The sequence below is a fragment of the Alnus glutinosa genome, chromosome 2 (assembly GCF_958979055.1).
Source record: "Alnus glutinosa chromosome 2, dhAlnGlut1.1, whole genome shotgun sequence".
Lineage (NCBI taxonomy): Eukaryota > Viridiplantae > Streptophyta > Magnoliopsida > Fagales > Betulaceae > Alnus > Alnus glutinosa.
The window spans coordinates 22,575,005-22,593,399 of NC_084887.1; the positions used below are offsets into that span (position 1 = coordinate 22,575,005).

An 18,395-nucleotide genomic window follows, 5' to 3' on the forward strand; every position below is an offset into this window, starting at 1 on the left:
ATTCTTGTTGTGGCAGTGCTTTATAATTGGCCCATTTGCCAATTAGATGTCTCTAACGCATTCCTCCATGGCATTTGGAAGATGAAGTTTTTATGGAACAACCTACGGGTTTTGAAGATCATATTCATCCTGAATTTGTCTACAAACTACACAAGTCTCTCTATGGCTTGAAACAAGCTCCTCGAGCTTAGTTCCTTCGCCTATCTCAAGCTCTATTGGATCTTGGGTTTACCGGGTCCACTGTTGATATATCATTGTTCTCTTTGCATCGCAAATCTGTGAGTATTTTTGTCTTGGTTTATGTCGATGATAACATTGTTACCACTAATACTTCTGATGTTGTCCATGCCCTTATTTCCCAACTCAAACTTGAGTTTGCATGCATTAAAAGATCTTGGTGATCTCTCATTCTTCTTGGGGATTCAAGCAACCCGTGACTCTAATGGGCTTCATCTTCATCAAGGAAAATATGTTACATATTTGTTACGTCAAAGTGATCCTCTCTTAGATCCCACCAAATATCGCCATATTGTGGGTGCTCTTCAATATTGTATGTTGACTCGCCCTGATATTGTGTACAGTGTTAACCAGTTATGTCAGTTTCTCCACTCGCCCACTTCAGTGTATATGACGGCAGCAAAGTGTGCCCTACGTTATCTTAAAGGAACATTGCATTATGGCTTGTATTATACGCCGAGTTCGTTGAAATTAAATGTATTTAGTGATTTTGATTGGGCTGGGAGTCCTGATGACAAAAAATCCACAACTGGTTATGCGATCTACTTATGTCCCTGTTTGATCTCTTGGGCTGCCAAGAAGCAACCTATTGTTGCTTGGTCAAGCATGTAAGCTGAATATCGTGCTATTGGCTCTCACTGTTGCTGAGCTATATTGGAGTAGGATGCTTCTTAAGGAAATTCATATTTCCATCTTCTTAGCTCCTTGCCTGAGGGTGGATCATATTGGAGCTCTTTCTTTGTCATATAATCCAGTCTTCCATTCTCGTACCAAACATATTACGGTTGACTATTACTTTATTCGTGGGAAAGTGTTTAACAAGGATTTGGTCACTCACTATATCTCCACCATGGACCAGCCTACTGACATCTTTACAAAAGGTCTCACATCTGCTCATTTTTTGTTGTTAAGAGACAAGCTCAAGGTTCGTTCTCTCCCCATCAGCTTGCGGGGGGATGTTAACCGTACCATAATCATCCACTAACCTCACTTAGTGCAGTCACGTCATCACCAAAGAATGTGGAAGATCAGTTGCAACCACTTGAAGTTCAAATATCACACAAAAGAGATAAACACAATACAGCAAGATAGTTGGAAGGAATTAACAACGGATTATTATCAAGCTTTTGAATTTTAAATTATAGTAGATCTTGCTAACAACTTTTCGTGTATAGTTTCAAATTCAAATTCATTTCTTATCTGTAATTCTTTATAAATTGACAATCAATACAACTATCTGGTAACATAACCAGAGATTCAAGTTTCATTTCTAACTGAAAGACCATGCCTAAAAACAAGCTAAAGCATAAAAGCTTGTTTAGGGATAGCTAGACCATACCAAATCAAACTCCACCATTCAGCTTTAGGTTCTTCCTCCGATCCTAATGTCTCCCCAAGTAGCTTTACAGGAATATTTCAAATTCTTTGAAGTCACCCACAAGGCTTGATTATCATCATTAATTTGTACATTAGGAAATTGGCTATGAACATGCACAAGAGCCTCAGACTGAGAAGGACCTCAATTCCACCTTTTGTCTTGCAAAACTGAAGCTAATTTAACTTCAAGAAATCTGCCAACACCATACACCATCCTAAAACCAAACTTATCCACCAAAACCCCACTCAGATGCCACCAATCCAACCAAAGAAAAGTGGAAGAACCATCCCCCGGCCACCTTAAACGTTTGGCAACATCCCTACACTTTTAAAATCTTTTGCCAACACCAAGAACAATTTTGGGGAATCTTAAGCCTCCAAAAGCATTTCCCCTTCACCAAATTATCCCTCACCCAAGCTACCCACAATGAATTTATTTTGCACACTTAAGGAATAACTTCATCTCCAAGTTGTCACTTATTCCTTTCCCCCTTTGCCCTATAAAGTCATTATTTCAGAAGATCTAATTCCTAATCTCTTAGGAAATGGTTAAGCTAACAATAGTTGGAAGGAGTAGTGATGGGTTGCCTCTCGCACAAGGACCAAGGTATTTGAATGAGGAAAATGGCAACAATATCTCATTTTACAAGCAACAAGCAGAGTTCATTCTCACAGAAATCTCAAGAGGAAACTTAGCATCTTCCAAGATGACCATCCGCGTGGATCATCACTGCTTTAAGTATCCCTTTTATTTTCACTTTCCTTTTAATTAATTATCATATTATAGATTTCAAGAATGCCATCTTATGCAATTATGTTTTCATCATTATCGATCATACTTCCAATTTCATTGAAGATGCAGTTGACATTTTGGACAAACTATCATGATATTCATCACAATATATATATATTAATTATTTCTCTTTTTTGGTTGCAATAACATTGTAAACAAAACTAAAGAGGCTGATCATGCTATACAAAATTCACCATGCATGATAAGCAATTGGGATGATACCATTTCTATATCTATTTAACTTATTCTTCTAACGTTAAGCTATTTGGTCGAGAATGGAATCTTCTTCATCACATTGTGCGATTCTTCATATCCAAGAAAACTAGCTTTCCATTATCTACAGGATTTGCAAAAGGAGTTTGGGAAGTTTGATAATAGCTTAATCCAAAAAATTACAAGGCCATACAGCTTTCTCCAATTCGGTAACTTCTATTAACTTCAGCAATTATGCTGATATTAATCTGCAGCTAGCACTTCTTCTTATTTATTTTTTGGCTAGAATTTTAAATAAATAAATATTTGAATTTGTATTTTTATGTTCTTAATTATCCATACTTTAGTGTAATTAATAATGCTACGTAATTTGCTTCGTAGAGAGCATTATTAGGAATATTAGAAAGCAATATACTGATACAAGAACTCAGGCTAACCTATCAAAGCTTAATTCTAACCGGAAACAAGAAATAGATATTGTTACTAAACACATATATGAAATTTTAGAAAGAAGGAGAAATTCAGGTGATATTCATTTTCACATATTTATTTTTTCTTTACTTAGTTTGATTGACTTCTAATTAATGCTCATGAAGACGCATAAAGCATGTATATTACTGTTTTTTATTGCCAGAAATATCGGAAAATATATCCCGAAAATCTCAAAGTATTCACTCCTCAATATGGGGTTCCCCGTGCCTTGAGGTATGCATGTCGAATGAGTAATATGCTATTTAGTAAAATGACATAACACTGAAAATCAATCATTAAATTATATAACAATCAGTCATACGTATAACAGTCTACTAAATAACATTAATTATTCAACATTTTGCGCATAACGACAACTCGACAAAGCCCAATTTTCAGTTCTCCTAATCTTTCAATTGCCTTTCCTACACAGGTAATTGTCTTGAAATGGACGCCTATCACAATCATTGTAGTGGTTGCTGTTGTTCTTTTGTGGGCTAGCTTTGTACTCACGGACAACTTCCTAATTTCAAGCTTATAAATTTGCTAATGTTTCTGATTGTATTTTCAGTATGAATTTGTGATAGAGATGATATTTTAACTTTGTTTTCATGATCAATAAATAAACAATAAATACTGATGTCAGAAAGTTAATCTTTAGTGGAGGAAAATTTGATATAGCTACTTCATCACGAACAAAGTTGTTGGGTCAAAATGTGACCATATTCCTTAGATAACATGGTCCGAATGTGACCATATTACCACTTTTAACTTTAAGCGGAGAGAATTCCATAGATTGCCTTTTATTTTCTTCTTCTTCTTCTTCTTCTTCTTCTTCTTCTTTTTTTTTTTTTTTTTTTTTTTTTTTTTTTTTTTTTTGTACTTATTCGTTTGAATAGAGGTGGCCAAATCTGGTTTCGCAGAATGCAAATCTTTCTGGGTCTTCTAGAAATTAATTACATGACACATAAAATTATATCTTAAAACACATTTTAATTTTAATTTTTTTTTTAGAAAAAAAGTCAACCATACTCCCGTTAAACTATCATTCAGTTGACAATGTTTTCTAAAAACTTTCAATTGGGATAATGTCTACTCCAAATTACTAAATAATTGTCAATGTGTCACCCAAAGCCAGCAAAAAAAAAAAAAACAAATTTGACAACAAATTTTTCAACAAGGCAAAAATACCCCTCTAAATTTGAAAAAAATTTATAATTTTTTAATTTTTTTTAAAAAGACAATTTTCTTTTCTTTTTTTTTCTTTATTTATGAAGTATTTTTTTTATAAAAAAAATAAAATAAAATAAATTTGGCCAGTTTTTTTGTTTTAGAATTTTTAGTTTTTATTTTGGGAAAAATACATATATGTCCATCAAGTTACCACTCAATTATTAATGTCTCCCTCAAACTACAATTTGTGTCAATTTTCCCTCTCAAACTATCAAAAAATGTCAACATCTCCCCATAAGACCAACAAAAAAATAAAAATAATCCTAATTTTATTTTAATAAGACAAAAAATCCTTATAAATTTGAAAATGGCTGCTGCGGACAAGCCTCTCAATGATGAGGACTTGATTTCCTATATCGTAGGAGGTCTCAACTCCTCTTATCAAGCTAGGTTTTATCATGACTTTCAACTTTTGGTTACCCGTGACAAGTTTATTTCCTTTTCTGACTTTCAAGACAAGTTGCTGCATGTCGATCATATACTGGATGTTCATCAAAAAAGTGTCCCCCCCTGAAGCCACCCATATGGCTTTCTTTGCCCAGAAACCACGTGCTTCTTCATGTCACAAGAAGCCCAAGTTTGCCCAACAGTATTGTGGCCCACCAAGCCCAACAATGCAGCAGAGACAACAAATGCCACATTCAAAGTTTTAAAGCATTTCTTCAATTGTATAAAGGCGAGCCACAGTGGGCATCTGTCCCCTCTTAACTTACTCAGGCTTTGCGTCGTCATCATTTGAAGTATGAGTGTACAAGCGGGACGGCTATTAATTGCTAACCACATAACAGTATAACTGCAAATAACCGCAACGGTATCTGCATAGGCCGGTTGCGGTTACAAGTTCTAGGTATTGATAAAAACAGTTAATAGCCGAATAACTAGTAACCAGTTTTATACTATATATATTATATATATTAATAGTAATTAAATTAGAGAATGGATGAGGGTCAAATTAAACTTAGTGCATTTCACAGATTTTCTATGGTTCTGGTCAATCCACAATTACGCTTGCGTAGGAAGTTGGTGAACTAGATACATGCTTAATTGATGTGTTTTTGCTGGGCACAAACACAAATTGATGGATGAGTTGACTTAGTGTTGTAAGTAAAGCATAATTCGACATAGGCTATGGCATTCCTAGTTCCTGTAATAATTTTACTTGCAATTGTGTCTTTAAAATAACAAATATTCTGGAAAGTATGATGTAGTTGAAGTCAAGCTTCATTCTTAATTATGAAAGGATAAAAAAAAAAAAAATCGTTTGCAGTTAACCGCTAACAAGCCTAGCGGTTGTGATTGCTGTTATTTAAAATGAATAACCGTCTAAATCAATTACAGTTGTGATTAGAAAGAAATAACCGCAACGACTATTTCAACCCTAATCTAAAGTAGAACCATCGCAACCAAAATACTTCTTTGGACTCTTTGGAAGATAACCACAACCTAAACACTTGTTTGGATTGGGATGAGTACCACTGGCATCATACTTATGGGCCCTCTCGTTTGTCTTGAGATCTTTCTTCTCACGTTTAGATTCAATTACTGCCTTTTTTCCTTCTAATTTCTCCTTGGACCGAGCTTCCTCGTTGCTAACCCATTCCATTTTTTTGTGCTTTGATGCCTCTACTTCTAACTGTTTCTTGTGCTTTGACGTCTCTGCTTCTAACTGTTTCTTGTGCTTTAAAGTCTCAACATCTATCTGTTCATGTGCAAAGTAGGTCTAAATTATATACATTTTTTGTCCATCTATTTCAAGTGTATTATTGAATTGTTGGGCTCACATGTTCAATTGGCAATAAATGAAGATCAAACATTTTTCAAAATATATTGATAAAAACTAAAGCAGAAAGGAGGCCTATATTATGTAAAATATAATAAAAGAGATAGAAGGGAAGAAGAGGAGAACACAAAAGAGAGAAAACGCTACATTGCTTCTTATTTCATTGAGTGCTTTTGATTACAAAGGATATGAATATATAGGCTAATAGAGGGAAGCACATCCCACTAATCATGGCACATAATCAGGAAATATTAAAGTGGAAAATATTGAGGAATCAAGTAGGAAAATAAGGAAAGATATTGGAGAGGAAATCAATGAGGCTCTTTATTCTCTAACACTCCCCCACAAACTGATGGGAGGAACTTCCTGCAGTTTGTCTTCTGCGTCGGATCATCATCATGAACCCTTTTTTTTTTTTTTTGAGTGTGTGTTGGCCCGAGTTTGCAAACTGTACCTCAAAGGCCAAAAATAAATACAACTATGGGCCAAAAGAAATTAAAGACAAATTTGGGTTTTGAAGCATTACCACAAATAAGAGATTGGGTCAATAATGGGCCAAAGAGAAGAAGGGCCAACTATAGGCCAAAGAAAGATTTTCCTCTCCTTTTTTTTGTTCTTTTTTTTTTTTCCCAACATCTTCTTCATAGTACATCACAAGACAAAATAAAATAAAATAAAAAAAATGTCGGTAGACAGGAAATAAAACCAAAAAAAAAAAAAAACTGTAACTTGTGGACAACCTTAGGAGGAGAGTTCACAGTGGTTGGAGAAGGCACAGAAAGTGAAGGATTCGGGGCTGGAGACGGTGCTAGAGGTGGGAGACTTGGCCAGTGGAGAAGTCATCGGGGAAGGATGCCGGAAAAGACGCCGGAGGTGGTGCTGCAGTGGAGCACATAAAATTTGCGTCAAGGGACTGTGATATGCATTTTTATTTTTATTTTTTGAGTGAAAGAGAGAAAATTTTGGGAGATGGAAATGAAAGCTGAGATAGATTAGAAACTATGAGAGTTTCTATGTGGATGGAGTTGGGATGTTGGGAGTGGCAGAAATGAAGCTCTGTTTTTAGGCAATACCATGTGATGGGTGAGACGTGTTTGATAAAAGGGCTGAAAGAGTGTGCTGCAGCAAAGAAGAAACCAAGATCGTGAGGTGTTAGCCAAAGGGCTCCGATACCATGTATAATATAATAAAAGAGATAGAAGGGAAGAAGAGGAGAACACAAAAGAAAGAAAACGTTACATTGCTTCTTATTTCATTTAGGCCTCGTTTGGTTCGCGGAATGTCTATTCCATTAGGAAAATGAATAACTATTCCTGGGAATAGATGAAGGTGAAATGGAATAACTATTCATATTCTTTTGTTTAGTTGTAACGGTGGAATAGAACATTGCATATGTATTTTTTTTGTTTGGTACAGTGCAATCCATTGGTGAATATTGGTGAATGGAATCATATTATAATCAAATTTCCTAAAACACCCTTATAACACAAATATAATCTATATTCTTAAAGACATTTTTTTCTTTATTTTAGAAACATAACCAGTCATACTATGACTTTTTTTCTATTTCTTTTTTTTAAAAAAAAAAAAATTCAAAGTTCATGGCTTTTTTTCTTTCTTTTTTTTTCATATACAAGTACTCTACAAAACGATTTATAAGAAAAAAATGCACAAAGGATATGAATACATAGGCTAATAGTGGGAAGCACATCTCACTAATCATGGCACATAATCAGGAAATATTAAAGTGGAAAATATTGAGGAATCAAGTAGGAAAATAAGGAAAGATATTGGAGAGGAAATCAATGAGATATTCTTGATATGCTGCAATGGCTCTTTATTCTCTAACATATTACTCATCATTTTATGCCGGTCTTCGTAGATAGCAACCAACATTTCCCTCTTAAAAGAGAAGGGAAAATTACAAAAATTGTCCTTGAAATTTGAGGTTGTGATAAATAACTCTTTAGGGTTTAAAAAATGACAAATAAATTCATGTGGTATGCCTACATAACAAATAATTCCCTATGTATAAATTTCCGCCATTTTTTCATTAGGGTTATTTTGAGAAATTATATATTTACTTTCAAAAAAATTATAAAAATAAAATGACAAAATAAAAATAGAAAAAATAAAAACTAGTGCCGGTGCCACCTCAAAGAACCAAACCTCTAGTGGCCAATGCTCATTTTCTTTTTAATAGGTTTTTAGGATAAATCTGTAATTCATAATGATTCCAATAGAAAAATGGCCGGAATTTGTCTAGATGGAATTATTATTATTATTATTATTATTATTATTATTATTATTATTATTATTATTATTATTATTATTTTAAAGGGTAAGGAGGTGGGGGGATACGAAGAGAGTCAATTGACCTCATGAAATAATGTCATAAAAAAATTCATTTAATGCCATTGATTTTTCTGGTTACCTCGATTTGTGTCTTCTTAGCCTGTAGAGATACTATCTTCATTTTGTACTTTTCCTCGGCGACGGATAGCTCTCTCTGAGCTCTGACATATGCCAATTTCAGTAAGGAATTTGATTCTTGCATTACACCATCACAACAACTGCACAACAACCCCTCACATGAAGGTGAGACTCAATGTGTGGGTCCCACCCTTATGTAAGGGTTGTTGTGCAGTTGTTGTATTGGTGTTGTAAATCTAACATTTTCCTTTCAGTAAATATACATTGAAGCATTTTGGTGAATAATTTGATGTATTTATATATATGTCATGTTCTTATTAAACACCAATGATCTTGTAATCTAACAGTTTTTCTTTGTTATAAAATAGAAGATTTAAAGTTCAACTCACCATGAAGATTTATAGGATTAATAGATCAAAAAAGATTTCTTTCATTTAAAGAAAACTCAAGAAGAATTTGGAATAAGATTTTTTTTTTTTTTTTTTTTTTTTTTTTCTGGAATAAGAGTTGAATCCTGGATGAGAAATGATTCTTTTACATCTTTTATACATCTTTTTTCTAAATTAACCATTGGATCTGTAGGATCCACAAGGACACACATGTGGGTCCTATAGATCTAATGGTTGATTTAGAAAAAAAAAAAAATGTACAAAAGATGTACATGTAACATGTCTCATTCTAAATAATGTTGTAGACGTTCAAGATTTAACTTTTTATCAAATCATTTTTCATTTAAGACAATTTTTTTAGGGGCTTAAGAAGAACTAGCCCACATTCAATACAAAGGCATGAGAGGGCCCAATGAATAAGAAAAGAGATGCTAGGGCTATGTTTTGCAAACTACTCCCTTTTTTGTTTCAGAAAATATTCAACTCTCAAATATTCTATTTTTATATCACATCAATCACTTTTTAACAATTTTCTTCACTTTTTTTTATCACATCGATTACTTTTTAACAACTTTTTCACTAAAAAAAAAAATCAAAATTTCTCTGTACTTTATATCACATTTCTTATTACTATTTTTTAAAAAATAAAAAATACAACCCAATTATTTACGAAACACACCCTAGGTTTCTCAACACCTTTTTCAAAAACTTAGTTTCAAATTGACATGTCATAATCTTATGTGATTTATTGTTTTAGTAAATAAAGTCATAAGGGAATAAGATCGTGACACGTCAGTTTAGAACCAAATTTTTGAAAAAAATCTTGAAAAATTATGGCTCGTTTGGTTGTACAATTTTTTTTTTATTATATTATTCTATTCTTTACTGCACTTAAAAATGTGAATACTGAGAAATTTTATTTTTTAAAATTATGTTTAGATGATTTTGAAAACCTGGGACAAAATTGGGGAAAAAAAAATTAGATAAAAATTAAGTAGAATTTGAATTTAAAAAACCTACCCAAACATATTACTAAAAAATAATCAAAAATAAAATGCTACCCAAATATGCCCATAACATTTCTCAAAAGTAAAACGCAAGAAATCACTTACCTGTTCATTGATTTTGCCTTTTCTTTATCCACCCATGCGGCGAGTCTTTGAGTGTATGCTCGTGCCTCCGCTATAAAGAAGTAGAGAAGTCAAACATTTGAACAATGCTCAATTAAGTCAGTCCCATATTAACACATACTTATATATATATATATATAGGAATCATATGTTTGAATAAAGTGAGGTTCAAGCCAAACTTTGTTATTAAAGTCTAATATATCCTTCACATTGAACCAACTCTAGCATGAATGAATCATTGTTTACATGAAGGGTTAGTTAACAAGAGAATAAGAGATAATAGACATTGCTACCATGATCACCCTCAGGTAAAGTTGTCACTCTGATTATCGTGCTCACTTTTGCTTAAAGAAAGAAGAAGAAGATATAATAGACCTTTAAAATACGTAAACTTCGAGGATCTAGTTGTGGGAGTGCTTCAAGATTTTAGCCTATTTCATATTATTGGGGGCGGTGGAATGGGGGCTAGTAGTCAATTCCTAAAACAAAAAAATAAATAAATAAATAAATAAATAAATAAAATAGTTTACTGGCCTCTAGGAAAAAAAAAAAATTTGACCCCAACCCCTGCCCCTGCCCATAATAATTATGGCTCCGTCCCTGTACTATCATGCTCCAATACCATGATCAATAGAACCTAAAACACCGTGAATTTTTCCTTTAAATTAATCTTGCATAGATGAATATATATATATATATGTGAGCATATAAGACTAATTAAAATATCAAATGCAAGATAATACACCTTCAGACATCTCAGTACTCTTTGAGGATGTCCAAAAGTGGCTTAAGTTTTAATTTCTTCTCTGTCCAGCTACTCTTGTGTTCTAGTATGTGAGAACAGGAACATGGCATCCATATATAGGTTTGTCAAAATCGAGTACCCATCAAATAATCATAAAGATAGATTAAGCACGCTTTCCTTCTGACAAATATTCTCTTTATTTCAAATAAAATAGATAATATTTATTAGATGGTCAAGATTTAAAGTTAATTGATCTAGCAGTGTTATATAATTTCATATTATTTAAATTTTTAAAAAGGCGTAATTAATATTGATTTCATATGCACCGTTATATATATCAACTTTAAATCCTAACTATTAAATTAATACTGTTAATTTCACTTGAAATCATTCATACTTAATTACACTATATATTTATGGTACAATCTAGGATGTACGAAGGGAGTACCCATGAGATAGTCATAAAGACAGGTTAAGCATTCTTTCCTTCATGCTTGTAATTACACCACATATTTATGGTGCAATCTATTGTATACCATGCACATCTCAAATATTTGATATTGTTTATCCATTAGATTTTATTTTATGCATGCATGGGAACTAGCAATTAATTTGGTCAATTAAAAAAAAAAATTGTTTCATTGAATCGAAATAATGTTAAATTATTCTATAATTTTCAAAAATGCTACAGACCCCAAAACTTTTTCCTAAATGATCTGGAACCTACGTTCGTTTAAGAAAAAAAAAAAATTTAAAACTATTTATTTCTTGAACGGACCAAATCATTTGGGAACAAAAATTTGGAAGAAAAAAAATAATTGGGGTATGTAGCATTTCTCATAATTTTAGGGACTCTAAATCTATATTGTTCTTTTTATATTCTATCTGTCTATTTATCTATTCATGAATAAATGGTAAAGTAATTAAAATGCCTCAAATTATTGTGTTTAATCACTAAGGAACATCCAACATGTAATTTAATCAAAATTGGGATAAACTGTCAAGTTAAGGTTCCTCTCTTAACCTCTATTTTGCATTGGGCAGAAGACAATCCAAAAAGTGTAGGCCCACCCATGTTAAATCATCAATTTTTTTCAAAAGTTTAAACTAATAAAAAAATTAAATAATTATAATTAATTAATTTTTTTTTTTTCTTATCAATGTAGTGTTAAAAATCTTTAATAGGCCTTCCATGTAAAATAACTTTGTTCACGTTTATGATCAAATGAATTCTACTGAAAAACAAGAAAGAGTAATGTTATTTAGCATACTCACATACAACTGCTCTACAACTAGATGACGTACCATTAAAAATCAGCACTTTGATCAAGACTTGTAAAAAAAAATAAAAAAATCTAGTGTTACTCCAATGACTAATTTTTATTGGGATAATTGCACCGTTGGTCCCTATGATATGCCATAATTATTTTTCACTCCATGTGGTTTAAAAAGTTCATGAGAGATCCCTATGGTATGCAATAATTACAAATCGATCCCTAACGTCAAATTCTGTTAAATTTTTTAACAGATTCCGTCAAATGCCACGTCAGCACCACGGGTCGTCATCTTATTGGTGACACGTGGTGCTGACATGTCCAATCTTAATAAAATATATAAATTTATTAAAAAATAAATAAAAATACTTATTTTTTTAAAAAAAAAATTAAAATTCAAAAAAAAAAAAAACAAAAATGGGACAAGGGGGTGGCCGCGCGCCACCCCCAGAGGCTGCCTAGGATGTCGCGTGGCCACCCCAGTGGCCGGGGGTGGCGCACAGCCACCCCCATTGGCTGGGGCTGGCCCAGCCACCCCAAGCCTACCCTTTTTTCTTCTTTTTTTTTTTTTTAAAAAAAATAAGTTTATTTATTTATTTTTTTAATAAATTTATATTTTTTTTATTAAGATGGACACATGTCGCCAATAAGATGGCGACACGTGTCGCTGACGTGTAGGGCTAACAGATTCCATCAAAATTTGGACAGAAAATCGACCCAGGGAGTAAAACGTAATTATTGCATACCACAGGGATCTCTCATGAGCTTTTTAAACCATAGGGAGTGAAAAATAATTATGGCATATCACAGGGACCAACGGTGCAATTATCTCATTTTTATTACTACTACTATGTAAATCATATAGTTGTATGGTAGTTGTACTGAACTCTATTAAATAGAATTACTAGCTCCTCAATCAAATAAGTTAAAAGACTCCTTTTGCCAAAAGTATAAGAAGCATTATACGTGCTAGTACTAAACCCAAACTTCACTTCCACTTAGCACGAAACAACCAGCAGCTGGAGTACTTCAGCAACTTGAAGACCAACAAGAAGGCTATAACTGCCCACACTCTTATCTTCTTTATTATCTATGCTATATATCCTCATCTCGTCGTCTATATCTACGTCGACTAATTAAACCAGTTGTTTATTTTGATTTATATTTTATATTTTTAAACTATTATTAGAAATTTAAATAATAATACTTGACCTCGGCTAATATGTAAACTCGAGCTCTCGTAAAATTTAAACGAGCCAAGTTTAAACAAGCACTACCGCTCGAACTAGACTCATTTCTAGCCCTAAGTTTCTTCATTTTCTTTTATTTTCTGAAAAAAAAAAAAAAAAAAAAAGAAAAAAAAAAAGAAAAAAAAAAAAGAAGAAGAAGAAGAAGAAGAAGAAGAAGAAGAAAAGCTCTCTTATTTGTCATACTATCTTAGCCTTTTTATCATGATCAATTGCAAGTTAGAATTACTAAAAATTATTTTCAACGAAATTATTTTTTAGGAAAATATTTTTTAGCTAAAAATTAGTGATAGCGACCATTGGCTGGCTGAGCCAGGCGGGCAACCTTCAACAAAATTCAGTGGTGGTAGAAAATAAACTGCGAGAGAGAGTTCGTGCGAGAAGGAGAAGCTCAAACTTGAAAAATAATTTAAAAATAAAAAAGGAAAACCATGTAGCTTAAATGAGATTTTCATAGCAGTCGAAAATATTTTTAATTTCACCAAGATTTTCAGTCGTATCAAACACTGAAAAATATGAAAGCCTTTTCCACATAAAAAAGTTTTCCATCAAAACAAACGAAGCCTAAAAGCACTAGTAAAAGGAGAACAAACTCAAATTACAACATACATAAGTCAATGAACTACGATAATTTTATTTATAAGAAACAAGACATAATTTATGTCCAGAAAATAGAGATAGTAAAACATATATCCTTGTTCCATACAATCCATCAAATATTAAACAACATATTATATTGTGAACTATTTTTCGTTCATGGACGAGGAGCAACAACATGGTGATTTCTTGGATTATGAATTCTATTTCCAATAATATTGATGAAAGTGTGTTTTACGTCAACACAACATAAGAAATGTGGCTTGATTTTAAGGATCGATTCTTATAGAAGAATGGTCCTCGTATCTTTCAATTGCAGAAGGCAATTTCTGCACATTCTCAAGGAAGCATGTATTGTATGTAAGTGCTTATTACACAAAACTCAAAGGTTTAAGAGATGAATTACTCAATTATCGATCAATTCCAAAGTGTTCTTGTGGTTCCTCTAATAAGGCTATTCAAGAACATAATCATCAAGATTATGTTATTCAGTTTCTTGTTGGTCTCAATGGCTCTTTTGCACATATAAGGGGACAAATTATGCTCCTTTTCAACTATCAACAAAGTCTTTTCTCTTGTTCTTCAAGAAGAGAGACAACGTGGCATTTCTATCAATCCTCCTAGCCATGAAATTGTTACAATGTTAGTAAGAACCAATTCATAGCCACAACAAGAATATCGATTTGGAAAACAAAAATTTTCAACAGCCTTTTCAACAGAATGTTTAACAATCTTTTCGCAAGGAAAGACCTCTTTGTACACATTGTGGTTTTCTGGGGCATATCGTGGACAAGTGTTACAAGGTACATGGTTATCCTCCGGGTTTTAAATCCAACAAACCTAAGCTACAATTTTTCATCAACACATCAAGTTCAAGGGAATGAATTTGATTCTGAAACTCAGAACTCTCAAAATATCCAACCTATTCAAGCTCCTTCATTATCGTTCACTCAAACAAAATCTGAACAACTTCTGGCTTTGCTGAAGCCATCCAATCTTGACAATCATGCATCTATTCTTCAAGTAGGTAGCAATTTTATCAATCAAGATCAAATTTTCTCAGCTATGTCAAGTCTTCATACTCTTTCATCAAACAGTTTTGATCTCTCGCATTCTGTTTGTTCTGTTGTTCATTTTCACTCCTTTCAAGTTGCATCTAACCATTCTCATGATCATAATCCTTGGTGTTAATAAATATTGACTTCTAATTCAACCAAGTGTGTGTGTTTGCGTGCAACCAAATATCTTAAATGCAGAATATAAATAAGACAAGATATTTGTTACGAAGTGGAAACTCTGCGAAGAGAAAAACCACTCCGGGGCAGCGAAACCCAAAAAATTCACTATCAAAAAACAAAGCTTGTTACAAGACACTCGTACTCACATACCCTTATGCAGTAGTCATACCATTAACTTTGACACGAAACCTATCGTGAACGCTTCCCAACCAGATCTTCCACCTAAATGGGTTTTTGATGGATTCATTTACCTTAGAGCCGACCCTTAAGATAGACTTCACACGAACAGTTAAGCACACAACTACAACGGCTTGAGAGCTAGCAGATCTTCGATTCTTCCTAAATACTCTCTCAAAGCACTATGGAATTCATTGTCGAATTCTGTACAAAATACAAGCATAGGGCCCTCTATTTATAAGCTTACAAGAAACCTAAAACTGTTGAGATTCGAGCACTGGCTGTCAAGCGTCCAGACGGAAGTTAGCCACTTCCGAACAGTTTTCTGCGATATCCTTTTAGAAACAGCGTAATTCTATCTTTATCAGGTCCACGTTCGGACGGCTTGACCGAGCATCCAAATGGTCTTCGCTATAACTCCTTGTAGCGTTTGAACTAAATACTGGAATATTTTGAAATGTTGGACAACGTCCGAACGTGTTGCCACATCATTCGAACGGCTTGCAAAGACTCCCTAATAGTGTCGACTTCTGAAATCCAACTCATTGTTGAATACTAATTGACCTAGCGTCCGGACAGTGTTACTCTGTCGTTCGGACGTCTTCAACATAAAGCTGCTGGACACTGAGGGGCGTCCGGACGCCTTCAAAGGCTAGTCCGAACGGTTGCACTGGAATCGGTTGATTTGGCTTGGATTTTGCAAGAACTCTTCATGGACATCTTCTAGAAGCTTGTGGTCAGTCACATGCTTTGATTTGAACACTGTCTGAATACATGAAGATTCTGAAATGAAAACCGACCATCCTGTTAATTCGCAACCATTACATAAAGTGTTTTTGTTTATCCAGAATGTAGCCAATTAAAATACTAACACTTGGATCATTGACACTGGGGCAATTGACCATATGGTTGGGTCAATCTCTTTTCTCACAACTATCATTGTTGTTGTCTCTACTCATGTTAAATTGTCTAATGGTCAATTTGCTGCATTAACTCATATTGGAACTGTTAAGATTTTCAATGATTTGATTCTTACGGATGTTTTATGCATTCCGTCATTCTCTTTTAATCTGATTTATGCTAGCAAGTTCACTAAATCCCTTTTATGTTGCCTTATTTTCTTTGCTTCTTTTTGCTTCATATAGAACATGTTCACAAGGTTGACAATTGGACTAGGTAAGGAGAAAGATTGGCTCTTTCACTTGCAGCATAACTCAGACAATCCATCCCTTCTCAATTCTACATTTTCTACTGTTTTAATAAAGGCCCCATCTACTGAGATTTGGCACTACCGACTTGGTCATCCATCTCAACCTAGATTAGCTTTGTTAAAATCTTTGATTCCAAATCCTTCTTTACATTCCAATAACATCTATATTGTATATCCTATGGCTAAACATCACAAAATTTCCTTTCCTGTAAGCCATACATGTACTGAATGCTCTTTTGATATCATTCAATGTGATATTTGAGGACCCTTTTTCTGTCAATTCAATAAATGGTTCTCGGTTTTTTCTTACACTTGTTGATGATCATTCTAGGTTTACTTGGGTGTGTCTAATGCACCATAAATCTCAAACCAATTCCATTATTCAATCTTTCTTTAGCTATGTTGGGACTCAATTACATACTCGCATAAAATGCCTTAGATCTAATAATGGTGTTGAGTTAAAAATGTCTACATTTTTTTCTTTCAAAGGGGTACTTCATCAACGAAGTTGTGTAGCTACCCCTCAACAGAATGGAATTGTTGAACATAAACACCAGCACCTTCTTAATATTACTAGAGCTTTACATTTTCAATGTAATCTCCCTTTGTCTGTTTGAGGAGATTGTGTACTTACTACCACTCATCTCATTAATCAATTACCTGCTCCACTTTTATCCAACAAATCTCCATATGAGGTTCTTTTCAAACGCATGCCATCTTATACTCATCTTAGAGTTTTTGGGTGTTTATGTTTTGCATCCACTCTTACTCAATCTAGATCAAAATTTGATTCCCATGTCAAATCTTTTATTTTTCTTGGATACCATATTGGTGTCAAAGGATATAAACTTCTAGATCTTCATACACATTCCACATTCATTTCTAGAGATGCTGTCATTCATGAAACTATATTTCCTTATTCATCTCGTCCTTTGTCTTCTATTTCTAGTTCTTGACAGAATTTTGTCATTCCTGAACCAGTTTCATATATAACTCCATTTGATCATATTGTTAATCCATCTTCTGCGTCTGAATCCACTTCCACATCTGTCATTCCTTTATCATCTGAATCAGCTGGACTTGGTTCTTCACCTAACACTATTATTCCACAACTTTCACCCATTCAAAAATCATCTAGAATCCGTAAACAACCTGGTTTTTGCATGATTTTTATTGTCAACTAGCGTCTTCTTTTTCCCAAGAGATTCCTAACTATGTAAACAAGACTGTATGCAAAGATTCAGGTACTCCATATTCCCTTTCATCTTCTTTGTCTTTTGATCATTTATCTACTTCTCACAAAAATTTTAGTCTTTCTGTTTCTTCTCATATAGTAGTCCCTCCATCCGAAGTTGTGCAACTTTAACAAATTTTCAAAAATATGGCCATTACGAAAAGACAAATTTTCAAAAATATGACCGTTAGAAAAAGAAAAATATTAAAAAGTATGACTATTAGGAAAAGACAAACATTCAAAAAAAATTAAATAGAGAAAGAATAAAGAAATTTGAAAAAGTAGTATTTAAATGGCATAGTGATAGTAAATAGTTAAAATGGTAAGGCTGCTATGGGTACTTTAAAAAAGTGGCTCACTAGAATAGAGAAAAGTGATTTTTAGCTATTTGGTGAGTAAAATTTGGTGAGGCTACTAGGAATGCTCTAAGAAGCCAATTGGATGTAAGTGGGTGCTCAAAATCAAATATAAATCAGATGGCTCCATTGAAAGAAACAATGCTCGCTTGGTAGCCAAAGGATACACTCAGTGCGAAGGACTTGATTATCACGAAACATTCTCATCATTTGGATGTGAACAATGCATTTCTTCATGGTGATTTGGATGAAGAAGTATAC

The 18,395-nt window shown here is 33.4% G+C and overlaps 3 protein-coding genes across 3 annotated transcripts; 2 read left to right on the forward strand and 1 right to left on the reverse strand.

Moving 5' to 3' along the window:
- The first annotated feature begins 306 nt into the window (after positions 1-306).
- LOC133860374 (uncharacterized mitochondrial protein AtMg00810-like) lies at positions 307-849 on the forward strand. The gene has a single exon (XM_062295996.1). The coding sequence runs from the start codon at positions 307-309 to the stop codon at positions 847-849; it is 543 nt and encodes a 180-aa protein (XP_062151980.1).
- A 1,310-nt stretch (positions 850-2,159) lies between these two features.
- On the forward strand, positions 2,160-3,790 carry LOC133859244 (25.3 kDa vesicle transport protein SEC22-1). The gene is made up of 5 exons (XM_062294575.1): positions 2,160-2,353; positions 2,669-2,829; positions 3,002-3,145; positions 3,255-3,325; positions 3,525-3,790. Exons 1-5 carry the CDS (start codon positions 2,160-2,162, stop codon positions 3,630-3,632), a joined length of 678 nt encoding a protein of 225 aa, XP_062150559.1. The 3' UTR covers positions 3,633-3,790.
- Positions 3,791-5,702: 1,912 nt separating this feature from the next.
- Positions 5,703-10,811, reverse strand: LOC133860375 (uncharacterized). The gene is made up of 4 exons (XM_062295997.1): positions 10,802-10,811; positions 10,039-10,108; positions 8,539-8,677; positions 5,703-6,023 (listed from the first exon to the last, which is right to left on the reverse strand). Exons 1-4 carry the CDS (start codon positions 10,809-10,811, stop codon positions 5,703-5,705), a joined length of 540 nt encoding a protein of 179 aa, XP_062151981.1.
- Between the last annotated feature and the right edge of the window lie 7,584 nt (positions 10,812-18,395).